The 19,931-nt window shown below is 35.2% G+C and overlaps 1 protein-coding gene across 3 annotated transcripts in view; it reads left to right on the plus strand.

Moving 5' to 3' along the window:
* The window catches only part of LOC149795077 (PACRG-like protein), an 87,119-nt gene that overhangs the window by 54,586 nt on the left and 12,602 nt on the right, over window positions 1–19,931 (plus strand). For all 3 annotated transcript variants that reach the window (XM_089964781.1, XM_089964783.1, XM_089964782.1), the window contains exons 4-6: window positions 1,640–1,730; window positions 6,156–6,290; window positions 7,156–7,263. In XM_089964781.1, the coding sequence (XP_089820907.1) occupies window positions 1,640–1,730; window positions 6,156–6,290; window positions 7,156–7,263 (334 nt within the window). The remainder of the gene's footprint in view (window positions 1–1,639; window positions 1,731–6,155; window positions 6,291–7,155; window positions 7,264–19,931) is intronic.

A 19,931-nucleotide genomic window follows, 5' to 3' on the forward strand; every position in this document is an offset into this window, starting at 1 on the left:
GACTGGAGATCTCAGTATTTTCCTGGTTATGACAGGGAGGTATGATACCATGAAGTATACATGTATATGGTTATAGGCTGGAGATCTCAGTATTTTCCTGGTTATGACAGGGAGGTATGATACCATGGGGTCAGTATCAGTTATGAGGTGATGTTTCATGTGGTCAGCATTGGTTGTGATCAGGAGGTAGGGGTCCCCTGTGGTCAATATCAGTTATGACTGGGAGATGGGGTATAGTGGGGTCAATAAAAGGTACAAATGTAAATTTTTATTGCCATGCCCAGTAAGCTTAAACATTGTTATAGGGTGTGATGTTAATAGTTTGAATTATGACCCAGGGGCAAAGTCCCTTGGGTAAGAAGGTTCTAGGGCCCAAGTCTGTTTATCTTGTCATGCCCAATAAGTGTATATACTGCATAGGGTGGTTATCAGAATGGTTTCTAAGTTGTGACCCAGAGATCTAATTTTACTCCCTTACCTAAAATGTCTTGACACTTTGGTGATTGCATGTGTATGGCTATGGTCAGACATGTTGGTTTGATTATTTGTGAGTTCAGGTTTATACAAAAGTACCCCACTCTCATTGCCCCACCACAAGTGACAGCATACAAAATTCTACAACTGTTGTGCACATCTATGTCATCCCCCATCATATTCCCAGTCTCAAAGTCTTGATCTTTGTGCATGTGACTTTACAAAGGATTGCATGTATGGGAAAGATCACACACATTGTTTGCAGCATTGTCACTTCAAAACAAAAAATAAATAATTTTGTTTTAGAAATATAAAAATTTATATATTGTTGATTCTGATCCTGTTTTATTTATCCTTGAGCTGTGCAGGGTTTGTTGCTTTTATAGGTTCTACATTGGCAAGGAAACAGCACAGTGGCATACAAACCTGGAACAGGGCATATTCTAAATAAAATGCCACTCATCAAATGCTCTGTTGATAAGAATGTTTTTCTGAAGTAAATATTATAATTCACAAAATATTTTATCAGCATTATCTATTGCTCAACATTTATGTGTTGTGTCAAGTGTGGCACACCTGATTCTGATCAACTTCTGTATTTTCCTAGCTGTGGTATATTCAGCATGATAATCTTTCACACTTTAAAAAATCAATTTACAACCAACATAAAACTAAATGACACTGATGTACAAAAGGATGGAAATAGTTATCTCAGTGCATTTTTCATTGTTCATTTTTGTTTTAAATTTGCTCAAAATTTTAAAATGTGCAAGTGCCTGTTTTAAAGACTGTTTTATCTAGTTCAAATGGAAAGGTACCATATTTTGGAATGGTGCCAGAATTGGAATTTTTACAGTAAATGGGAATATAATCCACAATCACATTCACAGCTGTGATGAACTTCATTGAATTTTTCATATTGCAGACAAATAAAATGAAACTTTTTTTTTAAACAAATGAATTAGATATGAAAAAGAGTAAATATGAGACTTTTTTATTATAATTAATCGGGAATTTAAATTTCACTTAAAATTACAGAAATAGATTTGTGGGAAATAGTAATTTTAAATATTATCTATTTTACTATTATTTTGAAAAATCAATATGAAACTACTAAACCTGACTGTAATAGTTCCATTTTATCGTTGTTTTCCTCACCTTGCAGACTTGTACATGGGTCTGTCAAACACAAGCTTGCATGGACCCCAGCACCAGAACAAGTATCTTTTGATCCAGTCCTGGTGACCCTGGCTGAGGTGAGACAACTTAATGTATTTGGACATTGTTCAGAACGAGTGTTGGACAGGACATCTTGTGTACGAATATTTGAAATGGTGAACAAAAGTACCTAAAGTAACAGCACTGTGTACAATTTTCTCATTTTTATACCTTATTTTATGGACTGAGCAGTCAATATTACATGCCTTCAGAAAACATAGTAGTATATAGTTCTCGATTAATGTCAACAGTATTATTGGTAGATAATATTCTTTGTAAACAGACTGCTTAACTACAGTTTAGTTTGCATGATCTTTTATTTCTTCACACATTGTGGTAGTAAAATTAAACCCTTCCACACAGAGCTTCCACAGTGAAAGAATAAATCAACAATCAACTGCCATCACAACTCTGTACTGTTTGGTATGAACCTTTAATGTGGAGAAGGTATGGATGGGTGGTTTCACATGTATTTGATTGACAAGTAAAGCAGGTATTTTAAATTTTACAATGATTAGTCCTAAGATTTGCAATGGTTTGTGGTTGGAAAAGGTCTACCCCAATGTTGCAGCTTTATTGCAGTATTGTGGTTTCCTGCAGTTTTTGCAAAATTATACATGGATAATTTCAAAAAATAAAATGAATTTTGTTTTGGCATAGATTCCTGAACTGTAAGATATGCTATGTATAACCTGATTGTGTGATCATATATGTACCTACTTACAATACACGGAGGATTAGGGAACAACCATTATATTTTGAGGGGTAAACAGGATATCATTATTGCCCAACCACTTCATTGACAATATTATCTTCAATTAGGTAAGAAATCTTTTACACACAACATGGTTTTCAGTATATATTATTGTTGATGTAACTTTATATGGTTCACAATATATGACAGGATAGATTTTCACAAGGCAGTTCTTTTATATAAATGTCTACATGGAACTGCACCAGAGTATCTTCAAGACTTATTCAGGCCTTTTTCAGCACAATACCAGTTGAGATCAATATCACATGGAAACATTCTAATACCAAAACCAAGAACAGAGCAATTTAAAAAGAGTTTTCAATACTCTGGCACAGTTCTGTGGAATAAGCTTCCACTACATGTAAAATCTGCTGAAAATATTAGAATATTTAAGAAAAGATATCATGAGCATGTATGTGTTTCTAACAGATAATGAAATTTAGTATTTTAATACTAAACATGTTAAAATAAACAGTAATTATTGCCATTTTCATATAATGTGCATTGTTATACTCTCCTTAAGAGGGCCTCAAGGGAGAATAGTCCTTGACTAATGAGTCACCCTCTATAAATAAAGCATTATTATTATTATTATTATTATTATTATTTATATATTCAAATTGATAATAAAAGTTAAGCTGAAACTAATAGAAAATTAGTATTCCTTCATATTATTAGACTTGTAGATTGCAGTATATGTAGTAACAGCAATGTGTTCAAACAACAACTTACAGTAAAAATACAATTTTGCAAATCGAATTTTCTTTTTTCCTTTTGAACAAATGCAAGTAATGAATATTGACTCCTGTTTGCTCATTTTCAAGGTAAAAAAAATCTATCTTCAGTTTTTCTTTAGTACACCTTTGCTGATGTTTGTGAAGGTTCTGACAATAGGCAGTCACTAAAGGCTTACATTAAAAACATTAAGATTGCAGTTAATATCCATTTTGAAACAAACTTTTTGGGAGAATAAAAACATTTAATGTTTGTAGCAGCCTTCCGAATTGCAATGCAAAATCAGTGATGACCGCTCCTGTGGCCTACGTGGTTATAGCATCAACCTCAGATGTGGGAGATCACAGCTGAGTCATATCAAGGACTTGTTAAAATGATACTAGCAGCTGCCTCATTTGGCACTCAACATTAAGAGGTTAATGTTAGGACTAGTAAGCCTAGTGTCATAATGCGACCTGGTGGGAAATTATGCTAGATGTCTGCAGTATGATGCCCCATTGCTATACATTACTATTAACTGCCACATTGCAGACATTCTAGTATATAACTAAAATTATTAAAGATACATTAAAAATTCAAATAGAAAACACATGACAAAGTCACTGACGACCTAGTGTAACATATTTTAGAGGTTGAATAAATGATAGAAGAGACTAATTATTTGCAGAGATAAATTTGCAAAAATATTTTTTTCTGCATTTAGTCAATGAATTATTAGTTTGAAAGAGAAATAATTCAAAAACAATATGAATTATTATAATGCTGGCATTTAATTATTATAATGCTGTCATTTAATGATTGATCATTAAAATTGGATTCCAAAGTGCAGCTTATTTTTCAGGTACCTAGCCATTCAGATATTAATATTTTATGGGTTACTTGAGCATTCATAACTATTACATAAATATTAGAAAAGTATGATAGTGCTAAGCCAGTGACAAACAAATGTAAAAGCGATACAATTATCACATTTTTACTACTACAAGTGCACTAAGTACTAACAAGTGTGTGGGGGTTTTTTTTGTACCATTGACTGTTTTTGTCTTCCAAATGTGATGGACAGCAAGGGGACATAATTTCCCATACTCTTAGGATCCTAGGTGAAACATTGCTGCCTAATGTGCAATTCAGATCTGTTTCTCCATCTGTATCCTATTCTTGTTTGTTGTCTGGTTTTTTGGGAAGGGGAGATAACTACAACAGACCTAAATTTTGTACAAGAAATAATATATTTTTTTGCAATATAATCAGGTTATAACCCCTCATAATAAAGATGTACTATCATTATATTTTTGCTAATATTAAGTAATGTCCTTTTTGTGACTCTTAGAACATTTAATTATACGAAAAAAAATCCTTTAACTTGTTTTTTTTTTTTAAATTTCATTTGGCCATTTTCAGTATCCAACATTGTCACTTTTTGTTAGTTCTCCCTCATGTACTAAAAGATAGTAGAACTTCCAAATGAAAAATCCCAGTTCACAGTTTACAAACCTTGTTAGATTTTGATTTGTAAATATTTAACTAAACAAATCTGTAAACATATAACTAATGCAATAACTTAATGTGTAAATAGTGACACATTATACATCTGGACCAGAGCTTTTGACAGAGAGGAAGAGAATGAAACTGGTGGCAAGAAGCAAAATGCTTACCAGATTGGCGCTTAGAAGGCATTCTGCTGTTACTAACATTTAGACTTCATTTAACAAGTCTGATGAACTTGGATACAATGCATCCACATATAGGTGCCTTTACATACCAGACAGATGATGCTAGTGTGCAATTAAATATGGATGAAGATACAGATAGTATAGAAATCTTTAAACAATAGTTTTCAGAACATATGCAGTCAACAGTATTGGATAAATTTTGACAGAATGCACTACACTGACCTCGATTTCCTTATCAACTGCTCTTGCATTTGGTAGATGTCAGCAGTGTGAGCAATATCAAACTCTGTATTCAGCGTCATAGTTGGTGCTTAACAAACATAGGAACTTGGTGCTTAACATAGGATAGTCTTGGTGCTTCTGAATGTCTAATAAATACACTGGATTTTATGAAAAATTTTCAAAAATAAGTCTTGGAGCATCTGATCTTGTAATAAATGCACAGTATTCGTCTACAGTGTACAAAAATGAAAGACATTGATTAATTTATTAATACCTATAAAGGCAATGACATAAATAACTTGGTGCCCATTAGGAAGCTCTCTCTCTGTCTCTCTCTCTTTCTCTCTCTCTCTCACTCAGTGTAACTCTTTAATGCATGCTTGTTCGGGCCATAAACAGTAAAGCGTGCCAACTATACCAACGCCACTTTCAATCAGAACATGTGGAAAGAGAGCAGAGCAACTTTTTCTGAATCCTCTCCATTCTTTCTCTGCTGCTGAAATAGAGAAATGAAAAATCCTATCAGCTGTATTGTTGACTCTTTCTTGCAATCTTTTGAATAAACCTCAACTTGAATGTTTCACAGCAGGCTTCATTTTATCACTTTTTTTTGTTAGTTTTTTTCCAAGTAACTTTATGATACTTTTTGAAGGGTTTAAGTTGACTCTTGATGCTTACTTCTTCTTACCCATGACCTTGTCATTATAATTTAGTGACACATTTTATGCTTTGGAAACGGTATTCTCATAGTATCTGGGAGAGCTCTTATCCTTGACCTTGTCATTATGATTTAGTGACACATTTTATGCTTTGGAAATGGTTTTCTCATAGTATCTGGGAGATTTCTTATTCTTGACCTTGTCCTATAATGATATTTAAGTAAATTAAGTATGCTTTAGAAATAATATTTTCATGGTTTCTGGAAGATCTTGCCTGTGACCTATTTCATATAATGATAATTAAGTGACACATTTTCAGAAATTGTATTTTCAGGGTATCTAGGAGACATCTTCATGTCCCTGACCTAGTTCTTTTATAATGATGATTAAGTGAGACATTGTTGGAAATCGTATTTTCAGGGTATCCGTGAGACAGTTCACCCATACACCTTTGTGTCCAGACAAGGGTTTAAGGAGCTGCTGCAAGTCCCAAACTCTGGTCAAAAGGCTTTCCCTCTCCTACCCAGGGTAGCAATTGCCATCCGTGGAGCCCTGGTGAGAACTATTCATTTGTAATTCATTTTTATCCATTTATAGATGTTTCAATTGTCTGATTTCAAAGGTGTAGTGGACAGTTTTGTATTTTGCTATACCTTTCCATTGTTTTACTTAATGAGCTTTAGCGAATAAAGTATTGAAATTTTTGCAAATGCTTTACCAAATTTACAAATTGGGGTCCGTCCATTTAGTACGTACACATGAAGGGTGGAGGGGGGTAACTGAGATGCATATGCTTGTGTATGGGAGGAGTCTACTGATAATGTACGTACACATGGAAAAGGGGGAGGTGAAACCTCGATAATAATTTATCTAATATGTAACCTGTTCGACTGGGTTCAGTTAGCGCTTGAATTTCAGCGGACACTAGACAAACTTTTTAATGTTATGCAGCTTATTTCAGACATTCAATATTGGTGGACTATCTATTTTATTAAACACGTTAATATTATTGATCCATGATCGTTTCTGCATGGATTAAATATAGGTCATTCTTTAGAATTCGGGGATGGGTGTGCATCAAGCATACATACACAGGTGGGGGGTGTTAAAAAGTATGCATGTGTACAGGGAGGGGTCAAGCTTTGCCAGATTTTTGCCTTTGTACTAAATGGATGGCCCTTTAGGATATTTGTAAGATTTTGTTTGTTATCACATGCTAAAAATTAAAAATTGTATGACTGAAAGAACAAGTGTAATGAAATTACCTGTAGATAATTGGATACCTATTACTTGATGGCTCCATCTTTTGTAATGACATCATTTATATGGCACCTCATCACAAATGATGTCATCAGATTATACAGTTTGCTGTATACAAAAATCTGTTTATGCAATGTGACATTAATCATCTTTGTTCCAGAGCCATACTGAAACATCAGTGTTTGATGCCGGTCTGGATGCACTGATGCAGCTAAGTGATGCTGTTGGTCCAGCTCTAAACCCATACCTGAAAAATCTCCTTGTTCCTGTGAGTATTACTACTCAGGTTCTGGAAGAAAGAGTGGGGAGGGGGTGGGAACCATCGTGGTTTAGTTCTGTCCAAAATCGTTTTTATGTTTAATATGTTTGCCCCAAGCATCTGATAAGCTCAGTTGTGCAAAAATAGTTAAAATATTTACCAAACCTTTGTGACAAGCATTTAGGTTCAAATTGCATGATGTGATGCAGAAACTGAAGTTATTAATTTATAATTGCAGTCGCATTAGTTTGTAAATGTATCGAAGATTTCCATTGATCTGAACATAACCTGTGATCAAACTGAGCTGTGTTTATTTCTCTATAAACTGTACTGTAACATTGTAACTGTCCTATACACTTATATAAATAGAGTCATGTGCAAAGAAACTAATATAAACTCTAAAACAGAAGGCATACACACTGCATACCTTTAAAATGAATCAAAAATGGTGGGTTTAGATTCGATTTTGAACATTGAATAATCTGATTCTCAAAGAATCAAAGATGAAATCTTTTTATTTTTTTCTGAAAATAAATAATTCTTTCCTTGACTAGATTTGATCTAAATCTGAGAGGAAAATGTTGCATGTATGCTTTGATCAGTTGTGCCAACCGATATTCTGCAAGCAGCTGTTGTGCCCAAAACGGCAGAATTCTGGAAATATTTGCTAAATTTATACATGGAGACACAGAGTACACTGCAGACCTGCCAACTCTTATGATTTTGCCTAAGTTTTACAAAAATTACCCTTAATATACAGACTTATGGCATACTAGTAAAAACTATGGATAAATGATCATTACCAAAATTCCGGATAATTGGTACATCTGTGTTTTATTTGGATCTGGGTTTCTTATTAGAATTAGCGAAATTAGTCAGGGAACCAGACTAACTTTACAGCAGCACCCCAGATGCTTTAAACTGTACCTGTTTGTTCATGTGAAGCATTTGCATGATCAGACTGTTGATTATAGAACTTTTTTAAATGGCATCCAGAAAGCAATGCATGTTTGAGATGAAACGGAAAATAAGCATGTAGAAAACTGTTAATAATCAACACAGAAGAATAAAAAGGAGTATTCAGATTCTTGTGAACAAAAGCTGGAAATGACACAGTCATGTTTATTGGACATCACACACCAATTTGGGTATGTTTCATGGCGGGAGATATGATTGCCGTCTACATGTGAAATGATAAAGAATTTCCAAGAATTATGCCAAGTTGAGAGATAGCAACAAGCCATTGAGCTGCATAGGGTTTTGAACTAGAGTTTGTGCAACTATACTGTGGTATAATAAAGTCTATGCGTACTTTACAAACTTTTCAGTTGAACATAATGTTTATCATCGATGTGTCGAACTTTTAATTACATTTTCCGGCTTTGCAATAGCAGTTATTGATATTTTGTTACACCTTACTGATAACTGGTCAATCTTACGGAAAAAAATCAACTGCCTTACTGAGACGGACTCGTCAGGGTTGGCAGTTCTGACACTGACTCATCAATATCTGATGTGCCTTCTGAAGTGGTAGTTATTCCACAAGTTGAATTATCAAATATTCAAATGAACCAACTAAACTTTAGTCACTTGCCAATTGGAACATTCCAGTGGCCTAGTGGCTAGAGCATCCGCCTTGGATGCAGGAGGTCACGGATCCGAACCAAGGCCGAGTCATACCAAAGACTTACAAAAATGGTACTTACAGCTGCCATGCTTTGTGCTCAGCATTAAGGGTTAATGTTAAGACAACTCGGCCTGTTGTCAGGATAATGTGACTGGGTGGGACATCATGCTACATGTCTGTGGCTTGATGCCCTTAGTGCTAGATATCACTACAGATTGCCACACTGCAGACTACATAGCGATATGACTCACGAATATTTAATGCTACATTAAAAATCCAAATGTCACACACAAACACACCCAGAAAATTCTTTTGCTTAAACAAGACAAACGAGAGAGAGAGAGATTCTGAAATTCAGGTAAATTAGACTGCTAACTCCCAATGAGATGATCACTTCCCTACTCCCACATGCAAAGCCCACACAACTACAGAATCTTCACCAAAACTTTTTCAACAAAACATATTTTGGAGTTCTTGACTAATACTCAGATGTGAAATTGTACGGACTATATACATGGTAATCATCTTTTTTATTAGATTTATATGTATTTACTTAGAGTGCTTGAAAGTGAATTTTGTCCTTGAAAAGTACATGAGTTTCCTATTGAATTGTCTGTATGGACCATAACTGCAATGTTTACACATATAAATAACTTTGTTTAATTTACTTTTACGAAATAGGTATCCAAGTAAATGAACATGCACATGGCTATCAGTGATGAGGGAACTACCTGTTCCAATTAAATATTTTCATGTCATTTTTAAGCAGTTTGATAGTGTTTATTTTATTGATTCCTTTCTTCTTCAAATACACTATGCAGTCATAATACCTGAGGATTGCTACCACAACATCACAAATCCAGCCCTCAGCTATAATTGTTTACTTATGGGAGCTAAATGTTGTCTGGCCACAGGTGACAATAAGAGTGATCTCCCTTTGCATTAGTGACTAGTGCCAAATCCTGCGTCTACCTTGGTTAATATTTTCACTCATGTCAAGTAGCAATGCTGTCTCCTGTTGAGAGGCCTCACAAAGCATCTTCAAGAATTATGGAAGATGTTCAACATTATTGTTGTAAGTTTCTCTTCTCAGGGAAGTGTACTTCACCAGTATTTCCACCTTTATCTTGTTCCTTTCTTTCACAAAGTCTTTGTATCTATTGTAATCAGTGATCTTTACATTGATCTGTCAACAGCTTGAAATATTCAAAATAGTGGTATGATGTTTACCATGATTCCATGCCATGAAGATACTATTATTTTTGTCTGCTGTAATCAGTGGTCTTTACATTGATCAGTCAACAGCTTGAAATATTGAAAATAGTGGTGATTTTTTGCAGAATTCCATGCCATCAAGATACTATTCTTTCTGTCTGCAAAATTATGCATTCCTAGCTTATATCAGCATCATATTTATGCTTGCATAATGAACTACAAAGAAGAGGGAAATCACTCTTTGAGCCCTCCACTTCAGTCTTTCAGTTAAATATCTCCATTCACAAAAGTATGCAGCATTTTTTTCTTTCAACCTAAAGAAAAATGAGTATGTAAATTGCCATTATTTTTCTGTCTCTGGGTACTAATCCACCCTAAAAAAACATGGAAATGATGGAGATGTCTTTGTGAGGAAATACGAAAATGTCCATAAAATTCAATTTAAATTACAAGATGTGGTTTGTGTGTGTGTGTGTGTGTGTGTTTTGAATTTTTAAAGTAGCTTTAACAATTTTTCAGTCATATCACTATGATGTCTACAGTGTGGCATTTTATAGGGACATCTAGCACTAGGGCATCATGTCACAGACATGTAGCATCATGTCCCACCCAGTCCCATTATCCTGACACCAGGCCGACCAGTCCCAACACTAACCTATTAACACTGAGCACCTAGTGAGGCAGCTATTCGTACCATTTTCATAAGTCTTTGGTATGACTTGGCCAGTATTAAAACCTGCAACCTAAGATATTCAAGGCAACAAGATGTGGTATACCACAACAAAGTTCATATTTTAGGCATATAACTATTGATAACTCAAGTTTTCATATTGTCATGATCTCCAGGTATATAAACAGTTGAAAACTAGATTTCAGCATTTGTTAAATTTTGCTTCAATCAGAATGGATGATATTTCAGAAAGAAGATTCGAAAATTGATGTTTGTTTTATGTTTATGAACTCGAGCCCTGTTAAAAACTTATATGTAATGCCCATAGCTGCCAACCCTCACGAATTTGGTGTGAATTGCACGACTTTTTCAGCGATTCACTGATTCACGTCGCAAGCCAAAACTTCACAAATTCTCCAATCCTCAATTATTTTAAATCTTTAATAAAACAACAGATTTCCCGTTAAGCACTAGTCGTGGTATTCGCAGTTTCCGAAATGGTCCAGTACTGCTGGTCGCGATATTAGTAGATCTACGGCCGATTAGTACATTTGGCCCGGTAGCAAGCATTTTAGCCTATCTTAATCTATATGTATAAGAGTAGTTTTACAAATGCTTTTAAGAGAAACTGGGGCCTAACCAGAATTTTGCTCTGTGCATGCGTCACCAACACTGATTTGAGTTACCGTTCAGCATCTCATGTAAGATTTTGAAAATGTCTTCACCACCAAGGAGAAAGAAATGTATTACTCAAAAAGTGAAGTTTAATTTGGAATATATCAAAAATTGGCCATGCATTCTGCTATTAAACATTGATGTTCATCATGCTTTTTGCACTCAGTGTGCCATCGCAGAGATGGAGGTCATGGGTTCGATCCCCAGCGAGTCATACCAAAGACTTACAAAAATGGTACTAACAGCTGCCTCGCTTGGCGCTCAGCATTAAGAGGTTAGTGTTAGGACTGGTCGGCCCGGTGTCAGGATAATGTGACTTAGTGGGACATCATGCTACATGTCTGCGGCATGATGCCCCAGTGCTAGACATCACTATAACTGCCACATTGCAGACATCTTAGCGATATGACTGAACAATTGTTAAAGCTACGTTAAAAATCCAAATCACACACATCGCAGAGATGATGTGAGGAAGCACATCGGTTGCAAAATGCACGTAGAAGTTGGGAAAATTAAGAATTCGCAGATTTCAGCTCTGGAATATTTTAAGCCATTGGCGGAAGACCTGCAGGCTACCAATGCTGAAGCATTATTTGTGAGTTTTCTTGTCGAACACAATCTACCTTTATCAGCTGGAGACCATGCTAAACATTTGTTCTGATAAATGTACATGGACTCCAAAATCGCTTCCAAATTTTCCTGTGGAAGAACCAAAAGTGCTGCAGCTCCTGTGCATTCCTCACAGCAACAATGACACCGAAAGACTATTTTCTCGAGTGAGGAAAAATAAGACAGACTTTAGGGCCTCCTTAGCTGCAGAAAATTTGTCAGCAATTTTAGTCACCAAGATCAACCAGCAGGCAAGAAGTCAGAACTGTTTAGAAAACAAATTTACGATCAAGCAGTTGAGGAAGTTCAAGTCTGCCACAGTATCATGTCTTGATAAATATTTCTGCATATATGTAGAGTTTTAGTTTTATATTGCAATCTTGATATAGTGTAGTATTGATGGTCAGAGTGGATGGAGTTATTGTCATGGTATTTTTCACTAATTCATGTCCAGATTCACTACTTTTTATCCCTATTTTCACTAATTGTGAGCCTGGAAGGTTGGCAGCTATGAATGCCTCTTCTAATATGTGCTACACAACAATCTTTGTGTATCTGTGTTGCATACATGCCAACCATTATGCTTTTGGTGTAATCATTAGACTTTATTCACTAAATTATGCCTTAAGCATAAATGTATTCAATTTATACATTTTTTGTATATCCCCCTCTCAAAAAAATTAATAATTTGTTTTCTCATTTTTATTAACATCCCATTAATCCCACAGACTGTATTGTGGAAAAGATGGCATCTATGTAACTATGACATAAGAGTACACTTGTCTGTACTCTTGCATGCACTTTCCTAACAGTATTATGTTCCATATATAGCAGCTGCCCTATTTACAAGAAACAAGTTTCAAACTTTTGACCTCTGTTTCTATTTATAGCAGCTGCATGGCTTAGTTAGAAGAGAACAGACTGGTTTCCTAACTTGTAATCTTTGCTCGAAGATTCTTCTTCTAATTCATAATCTTGTACAGAACCAGTCTGTAGGTATTTGGCACTAAAAGTCAAGTTAGATTTATTCTAGTCAATGCATGTATTAGAGCAAAAATGTTTTTCAAATAATTTCACAGATGGATTAGGAAAAGATGAAAAACCAATTCAGAGATGAATACATGAATTATACAATACAGCATTCCATTCTATGGCAGTTTCACACCCTTTGCAGGCTATGTGGAAAGGATTTTAATATTGGTCATGGTGGTAAAACAAAGGAACCTTGAATTAGCTTGTTTTACTAACTCCTGTACCTAGGCAGACATGCCAACCCTTACGATTTTGCCGTAAGTCTTACGAAAATTACCCTCAAAATACAGACTTACGGCATACAATCAAAACTACAGGATAGTGATCATTGTCGAAAAATCTGGATATTGATACTGTTGGTTATAGAATTTGTATAAAAATGTTGTCTCGAAAGTGATGCATGTTTAAGAAGAAAGGGAAAATAAGCCTCTAGGAAAGTTTTAAAACTCAACACAGAAGAATAAAAAGTAATATTCAGATTCTTGTGAATTACAGATGGAAAAGACACAATTACGTTTATTGGACATCACATGCCAGTTTGAGTACGTCTCGTGGCAGGGAATATGATTGCCGTCGTAATATGAAATGGAAAAAGAATTACCAAGAATTACATCAAGTTGAGAGATAGCAACAAGCTATTGAGTTGCATAGGGTTTGGAACTTGAATTAAAGTTTGTGCAACTGTACATAAAGTACATAAAGTCTACGTGTACTTTACAAACTTTTCAGTTGAACATAATGTTATCATTGTTGTATCAAACTTTTATGTTTTCCATCGTTACAATAGCAGTTATTGATATTTTGTTACACCTTACTGATAACTGGTCAATCTTATGGGAAGAAATCAGCTGCCTTACTGAGATGGACTCCTCAGGGTTGGCAGGTCTGCTAAGGTAACTTCTTTCTTTACATCAGAACTAAATTGTGGACAATGCATTTTATAAATGCAGAGGTGTTATGTACCAAGTTCTTAATAGAAAACGGACTGCCCCTAGCAGGTGAAGACTGCATTGGTCCTTTGTTCAAACGGATGTTTCCTGATTCCAAAATTGCAGAAAATATGCATGTGCAAGAACAAAATCATCTAATATTTTTAGGTGTTTAGCAGAATATACTTCATGTAAAATTGCAGAAGCCATGAAAATTGGGCTGTTTAGTATTGCAGCAGACCGGATTAGTGATTATGATGACAAAAAGTTGTACACATTCTATGTAACTTTGACAATGAAAAGGGTAAATTCAGAGTGCTCTTGTTTCATTACCAGAATTAACAGTCGATTCCACTGGAGAAAACATTTTTTTATTTGCTTGATAATGCTTTGAATAAACACAAGTTGGCAGAACTGTGTGGGTTTTTCAGCTGATACTTCATCAGTGATGACTTGAATTCATAAAGGAGTTGCATTATATATTTTGAAAAATGTCTCCATCATTGTACATAGGTTGTCTTTGTCAAATGATGCACCATGCTGCAGGAAAGGCTGCTGATAAATTAGGAGAACTCCTGAAGTATCAAGTTGGCACTCTGCATGACAATGTACTTCATGTGGACAGAGTTCATTATCTTCATCTTATTTCCTAGCTAAAAGACCCAGTAACTAGAAGATATAAATTTCCTCCTCTTTGTCAGGTTATGAAAGGAATATTGGTTCTTTACCATTCTAATGCTGGCTGAGAGATTGTTCAGTATTGTTAACAAAAGTAAAACTGAATTCAGGTCCCGGTTCTGTAACCCTGCACTTAGTGCTCTACTGGTGCGTAAAACATTCATAGTCTCAGCTGGTACAAAGTGTTTTGAAACGCAGTATGAGAGTCTGATGCTTCTGAAAGATCCAAGTGTTATGTACAAAAACTTGAAGCAGTAATTGATGTTAAAAGTCCAGAGGGATAAATAAATCATTTTGTACATATGCTCATTGAATTTGTATCATGTTATGTGTGGATTCCTCTTTTTCTGCTTAGATTACTCTTTTTGTCCACTTGGATTGCACATTTTCCTTGCCAGGGGTTGGCTTGTGTGGTGTTGTAGGTACAGGATGCTTTTATATTCCTATTTAAAAATGAAAAAAACACAACTTTTCATCAACTTGCAACAGAGTGATTCATTTTATGATATATGTATATAAATAGACCATTACAGATGAATATATCAGCAGTTAAATTACGTGTTTTTATTTGGAAGGTAATAGATAGTAGGTGCTTTACCTATAGGGATCAGACCACTAATTCATTTTCCCAGGAAACAACACATGTCGTTGATTAAAGTAAGTGAAAAATGGAAATTATGTGCTTCAGATAATTTTCTCAAGATCAGTGTCCCAAAAATAAGATACAGATAATAGCTTCCTTAATAATTTGGTTTGCACCTGTAAGTTCAAGATAATTTAACCTGCATAAAAAAAATCAAAATTGTTTATTTATGGTGCTTAAAAAATCTGATACCCCGACACCCTGGGCCCGTCCTGTGTTCTAAATGAGGTACCTGTTGGGCTTGATGAAAGAACATCTAATTTGCCTGAGAATTAGTTTGATCACACTGATGAAATGCAGCTGTGTATTTTCAAAATGTTGACATATGTGCCATAATACAATGCTATCTGATTAAAATCAGATTACCACTATCCTGTATGAAGTGAAGATCTGATTTTAATCAAATTGTAACGTGGTGTGTAATGCTAAAAGCTCATTTTTTTACTCCCAAAACCTTGACATGGTTGTGTTTTGATAAAACACAATTTTCAGTAATGTTCGAAAAAAGAAAAAACACCACTTTCAGTATACGCCTGTTACATAATAATAATGAGGACTTTGTATAGTGCCTAATCTTTAGAAGCTCTAAGCGCTTTACAACATTAGACAACACCTATAGGATAAAAAAAAACATAAATATGATACATGTAGCATATTTATGCGGTAAGCAGTCATGATTGGAGCTGATGTAAAACTATCCTTTTTGCAGTTTAAATAGTGGTAATTAAAAGGCAAACAGGTCAGGTATAAACAATTTCACATATTAACTGGCTGACAGTAGCTAGCAAGATGTGTTTGAAGACTGCAGTGGGTGAGCCTATTGTACTACTTTGCATAGGTATGATCAGGACATGGAACAACCCAATATAGGTAAATCAAAGAGATGCTAGATGCATGTTGGAAAAATTAAAGTTGTTACATATCACTGCTTTGAATGAAAATGTTTAAGCCGTACTTATTATGGGGTTTTGACAAGTTTATGAACAGCTGCAATGTTTCTTTGAAGTTGGATTTTACTGCATATATAAAACACAAAGCATAATAGTGTCATTTGTCAGAATAGTATTCAAGTATGGTTCATTTTTAAAACCGATTTAGAAAGTAATTAGCTATCCAGGGTTGCATCTAGGATGCACAATCATGCGACCCCCCCCAAAAAAATTTTTTTTTAAGAATTCCCACAAGATTTTTAATCCTATGCAGGCAAAATCATGCAAAAAATAAGAATTGTTTGCATTTTTGGTTAAGAATGCGTTATTTTAATATTATTTTATTGTTGAATAATTCCCGGTTGTCACTCTCTGCAGATATGTTGTACTTGTATAGTTGTAAATATGTCATGTATTTCTGTGTGTCATGTGCTCGATTCTGATTGGTTAATAACAATGGTCGGAATAGCATGTTTGATACAGAGGCTGGCTTTGCTGGACGTGTTGAATGGCAAAATCAGTTAAAACTCGGACACTTTTTCATTATTTTAGCAGTAACACTTTGAGTGCAGAAGTTTCTGTCAATAGGCACAATGACAGTGAACAAACACTTCCTCAGGCTAAAAATCCCGTGTTGGACGATGCTAGTGATCATGTGCTTAAAGATGGCGGCAATGAAACTTAGGGTCCATCTAATGCCAAGAAAAAAAGTACTCTTTAAATTCAGGCTGGAAACAAAATCAACCATAGCTGGAAGTGAATGAAAAAAATTAGATGCTTTGCTGATGGTGTGTAAAAACTGGGCAAAAAAAGTTTTCACACTTGGAAATGCTAGTTTCAGGACATCAACCCATGACAGACATGTTGAATTACCAGCTCACAAACAGGTAATTTGGGACTTGAAACTATATGAAAATCTTAAAACTACATGCATAGCAGCTATCAGCAAGAAATCTGAATCAATTATTCATGCTATGTCAGTTGGCTGTTACTTTGCAAAGGAGAATATTGTTTCTTTAAGATATGACTTGCTGTTGGGTTTTGTTGACTTTCTGGGTGTAGGTGTTGGCAACATGAGAGTAGGAGGAAATGCAGCATATTCATCAGGGGCTTCTGTAGAGGAATGTCAGGTAAGTTCTATTATTTTATTTACGTTTTTTTCTGTTGAAATTTAGATGGAAAAATGGTGTTTACTAATAAGTATTTGGTAGCTAGTCATCATAACATCATGTCAGCATTTAAAGGTGGATAGTATTTTTCTTTTTTAATCAATCTGGATTATTGTTTGAATAAGGTCTCAGCATGTAAGGAGTTGCTGTCGACATCATGATACAGTACATTAGTCAGACAAATCCCAACGCTTGAAACTTATGCTTTAGTAAATAAGTTATTTGCTCTGATGATCATTGCAGCAAATGACATTGACCCTGATCTGCTTATATCACAACTGTGTATATGTGTATATGTAGGGACCCATCAATGATGTATATAATACCAACGTTTTTGGTTTTTTAAAACGTTGTATACAGACAGTCACAGGCATAATCACTTCCTTCATTACTATAATTGAACTAACAGAGAGACAGACTGTAGCACTATATTATTTTAGCATTTAAACACCTTGATGGGATTTCTGAAAATGACCCAATTATCACAAGGCAACATCCTTAGACACTCCATGGTCTTAGGTTATGATTCTTGCAGAATTCGCATCTGATTTTGGTCATTTTACTTTATTGTTTTGTTTTTTATATATTAGTTTTACATTTCTCAAATACTTTAATAATAATAAAATAATAATAATAATGATAATAAAATAATTTTATACTTTGATTTGTCATTGAGCTTTATTTTTTCCAGGATTGCATAGCAACAGTGATAGAATCAGAGTTACTGCAGAAAGTATGATGTAGTACATTCATTAGCATCTTAATTGATGAGAGTACAGACATTTCAAATACCAGGAAGTTGATAATTTATGCCAGAATCATTGAACCAACCATGTTTGTTTCTACGACTCATTTTCTTGGTAATGTGTCAGTGGAAGGCCAATCACACACTGCTGAAGTTCTTTTCAGAGAAGTCACGTTCTTGGAAAAGAAGGAAGATTCCTCTTGAAAAAGTTGTTGGTTTTGGCATTGATGGGGCATCAGTGATGACAGGTTGCAAAAGTGGTGTAGCAACATGGTTCAAGGAGAAAAACTCCACTTGATCAGCATTCATTGTATGGCTCATGTATTGAATTTGTGTACCTCTCATTCATCGAAAAACATTCCGTACCTCAACGAAACCTTTGAAGGCAGAGTTAAAGACCTGTAGTATTTTTTTAATAAATATGCCTTCAGAACAGCAAATTGAAGGAAATCCAGAATGTTCTGGACAGTCCTCAACTGCAGGTCAGAGAGGTGCATGAAATAATATGGCTGGCATTTTATGATGCACTGTATGCAATTTTTCACAGCCTGAGGGGCTCTCATGAATTATTTCAAAAAGAATAACAAGACAAAAGAGCATCAAGACTTGTTGAATAAACTCATAGACTACAAATTTATGGCATGCATGAATATTATGATGGATATCATACTTCACTTAGCACAGCTAAATATGCTTTTACAGAAATCTGACTTGGATATAGCAGCTGTGTCACCGGCACTTGATATTTTGAATTCTACCTTACAGAAAGCAGACACAGGAAAATCCTTTCACCAGACTTGTTTGTCTGAAAAATTTAAATCATCTAAGGATGGAGACAAAACTAAAATCACTTACAATGGTGTTGAACTCAAGTTACACAGGAGCACTTTGAAAAAATTTTCAGTTGATGTGTCTAACCTTTGCCACAAGTTTGGTACAAATTTGCAGGTGTAGATGGCTGCAAAATTTCGAAAGAGCAGCACACAGATGGCAACAGCATTTGAGGTTCTTGGTCTATGTAACATCACATTCATATCTTCTGAAGAACAAGAAATTTATGGTTATGACCAGATAAAAACTCTCTGTGATCATTTTGGTTAGGAGAAGAAATCAAAAGAAGCTATCAGTCCCCCTTTATGGATCATTTTGGTCAGGAGAAGAAATCAAAAGACGCTATCAGTCCCTTTTAGTGTGACCCAAAACATGTTTTGACAGTGATCTTTTTTGTTGTTGTAGGGTTTAATGCCATTTTTTCAGCACACGATAGGCTATACATGGTGGCCAGTATTAATGGTGGAGGAAGAACCCGGGAAAACCTTGGAAAGAACCACCAACCCACGAGAAGCTACTGGCAAGCTTTCTCATATACATAGGCTGAATCCGAGACTCGAACCCATGCAGACAGAGGTGAGATGGCAGTGATCCGTAACAGAGAGCACTTTAGACCACTGGGCCACTCGGGGCCCCCCACAGAGTGATCTCTTGCTCAGACTATCATTAAAAGAGAAATGTACCCTAGGGACAGAATGTGTGGACTGTACATCAACATCATGCAGACACATTTCCAAATCTTCTTTAATTAGCATCAGTGACCATGGTTATGCTGTACCAAACCGCTGATTGTGAGAGAGGATTCAGCAACCAAAATCGAACCAAAACTGCAGGAAGAAGCCGTCTAGAAGAAAGGGTTCTCAACTTACCATGACGATTTCATTTGAGAGACCTCCTTTGAGAGACTTCAACTTTAACAAGGCAA

The sequence above is a fragment of the Sinohyriopsis cumingii genome, chromosome 7, assembly GCF_028554795.1.
Source record: "Sinohyriopsis cumingii isolate HCF-2022 chromosome 7, ASM2855479v2, whole genome shotgun sequence".
NCBI lineage: Eukaryota > Metazoa > Mollusca > Bivalvia > Unionida > Unionidae > Sinohyriopsis > Sinohyriopsis cumingii.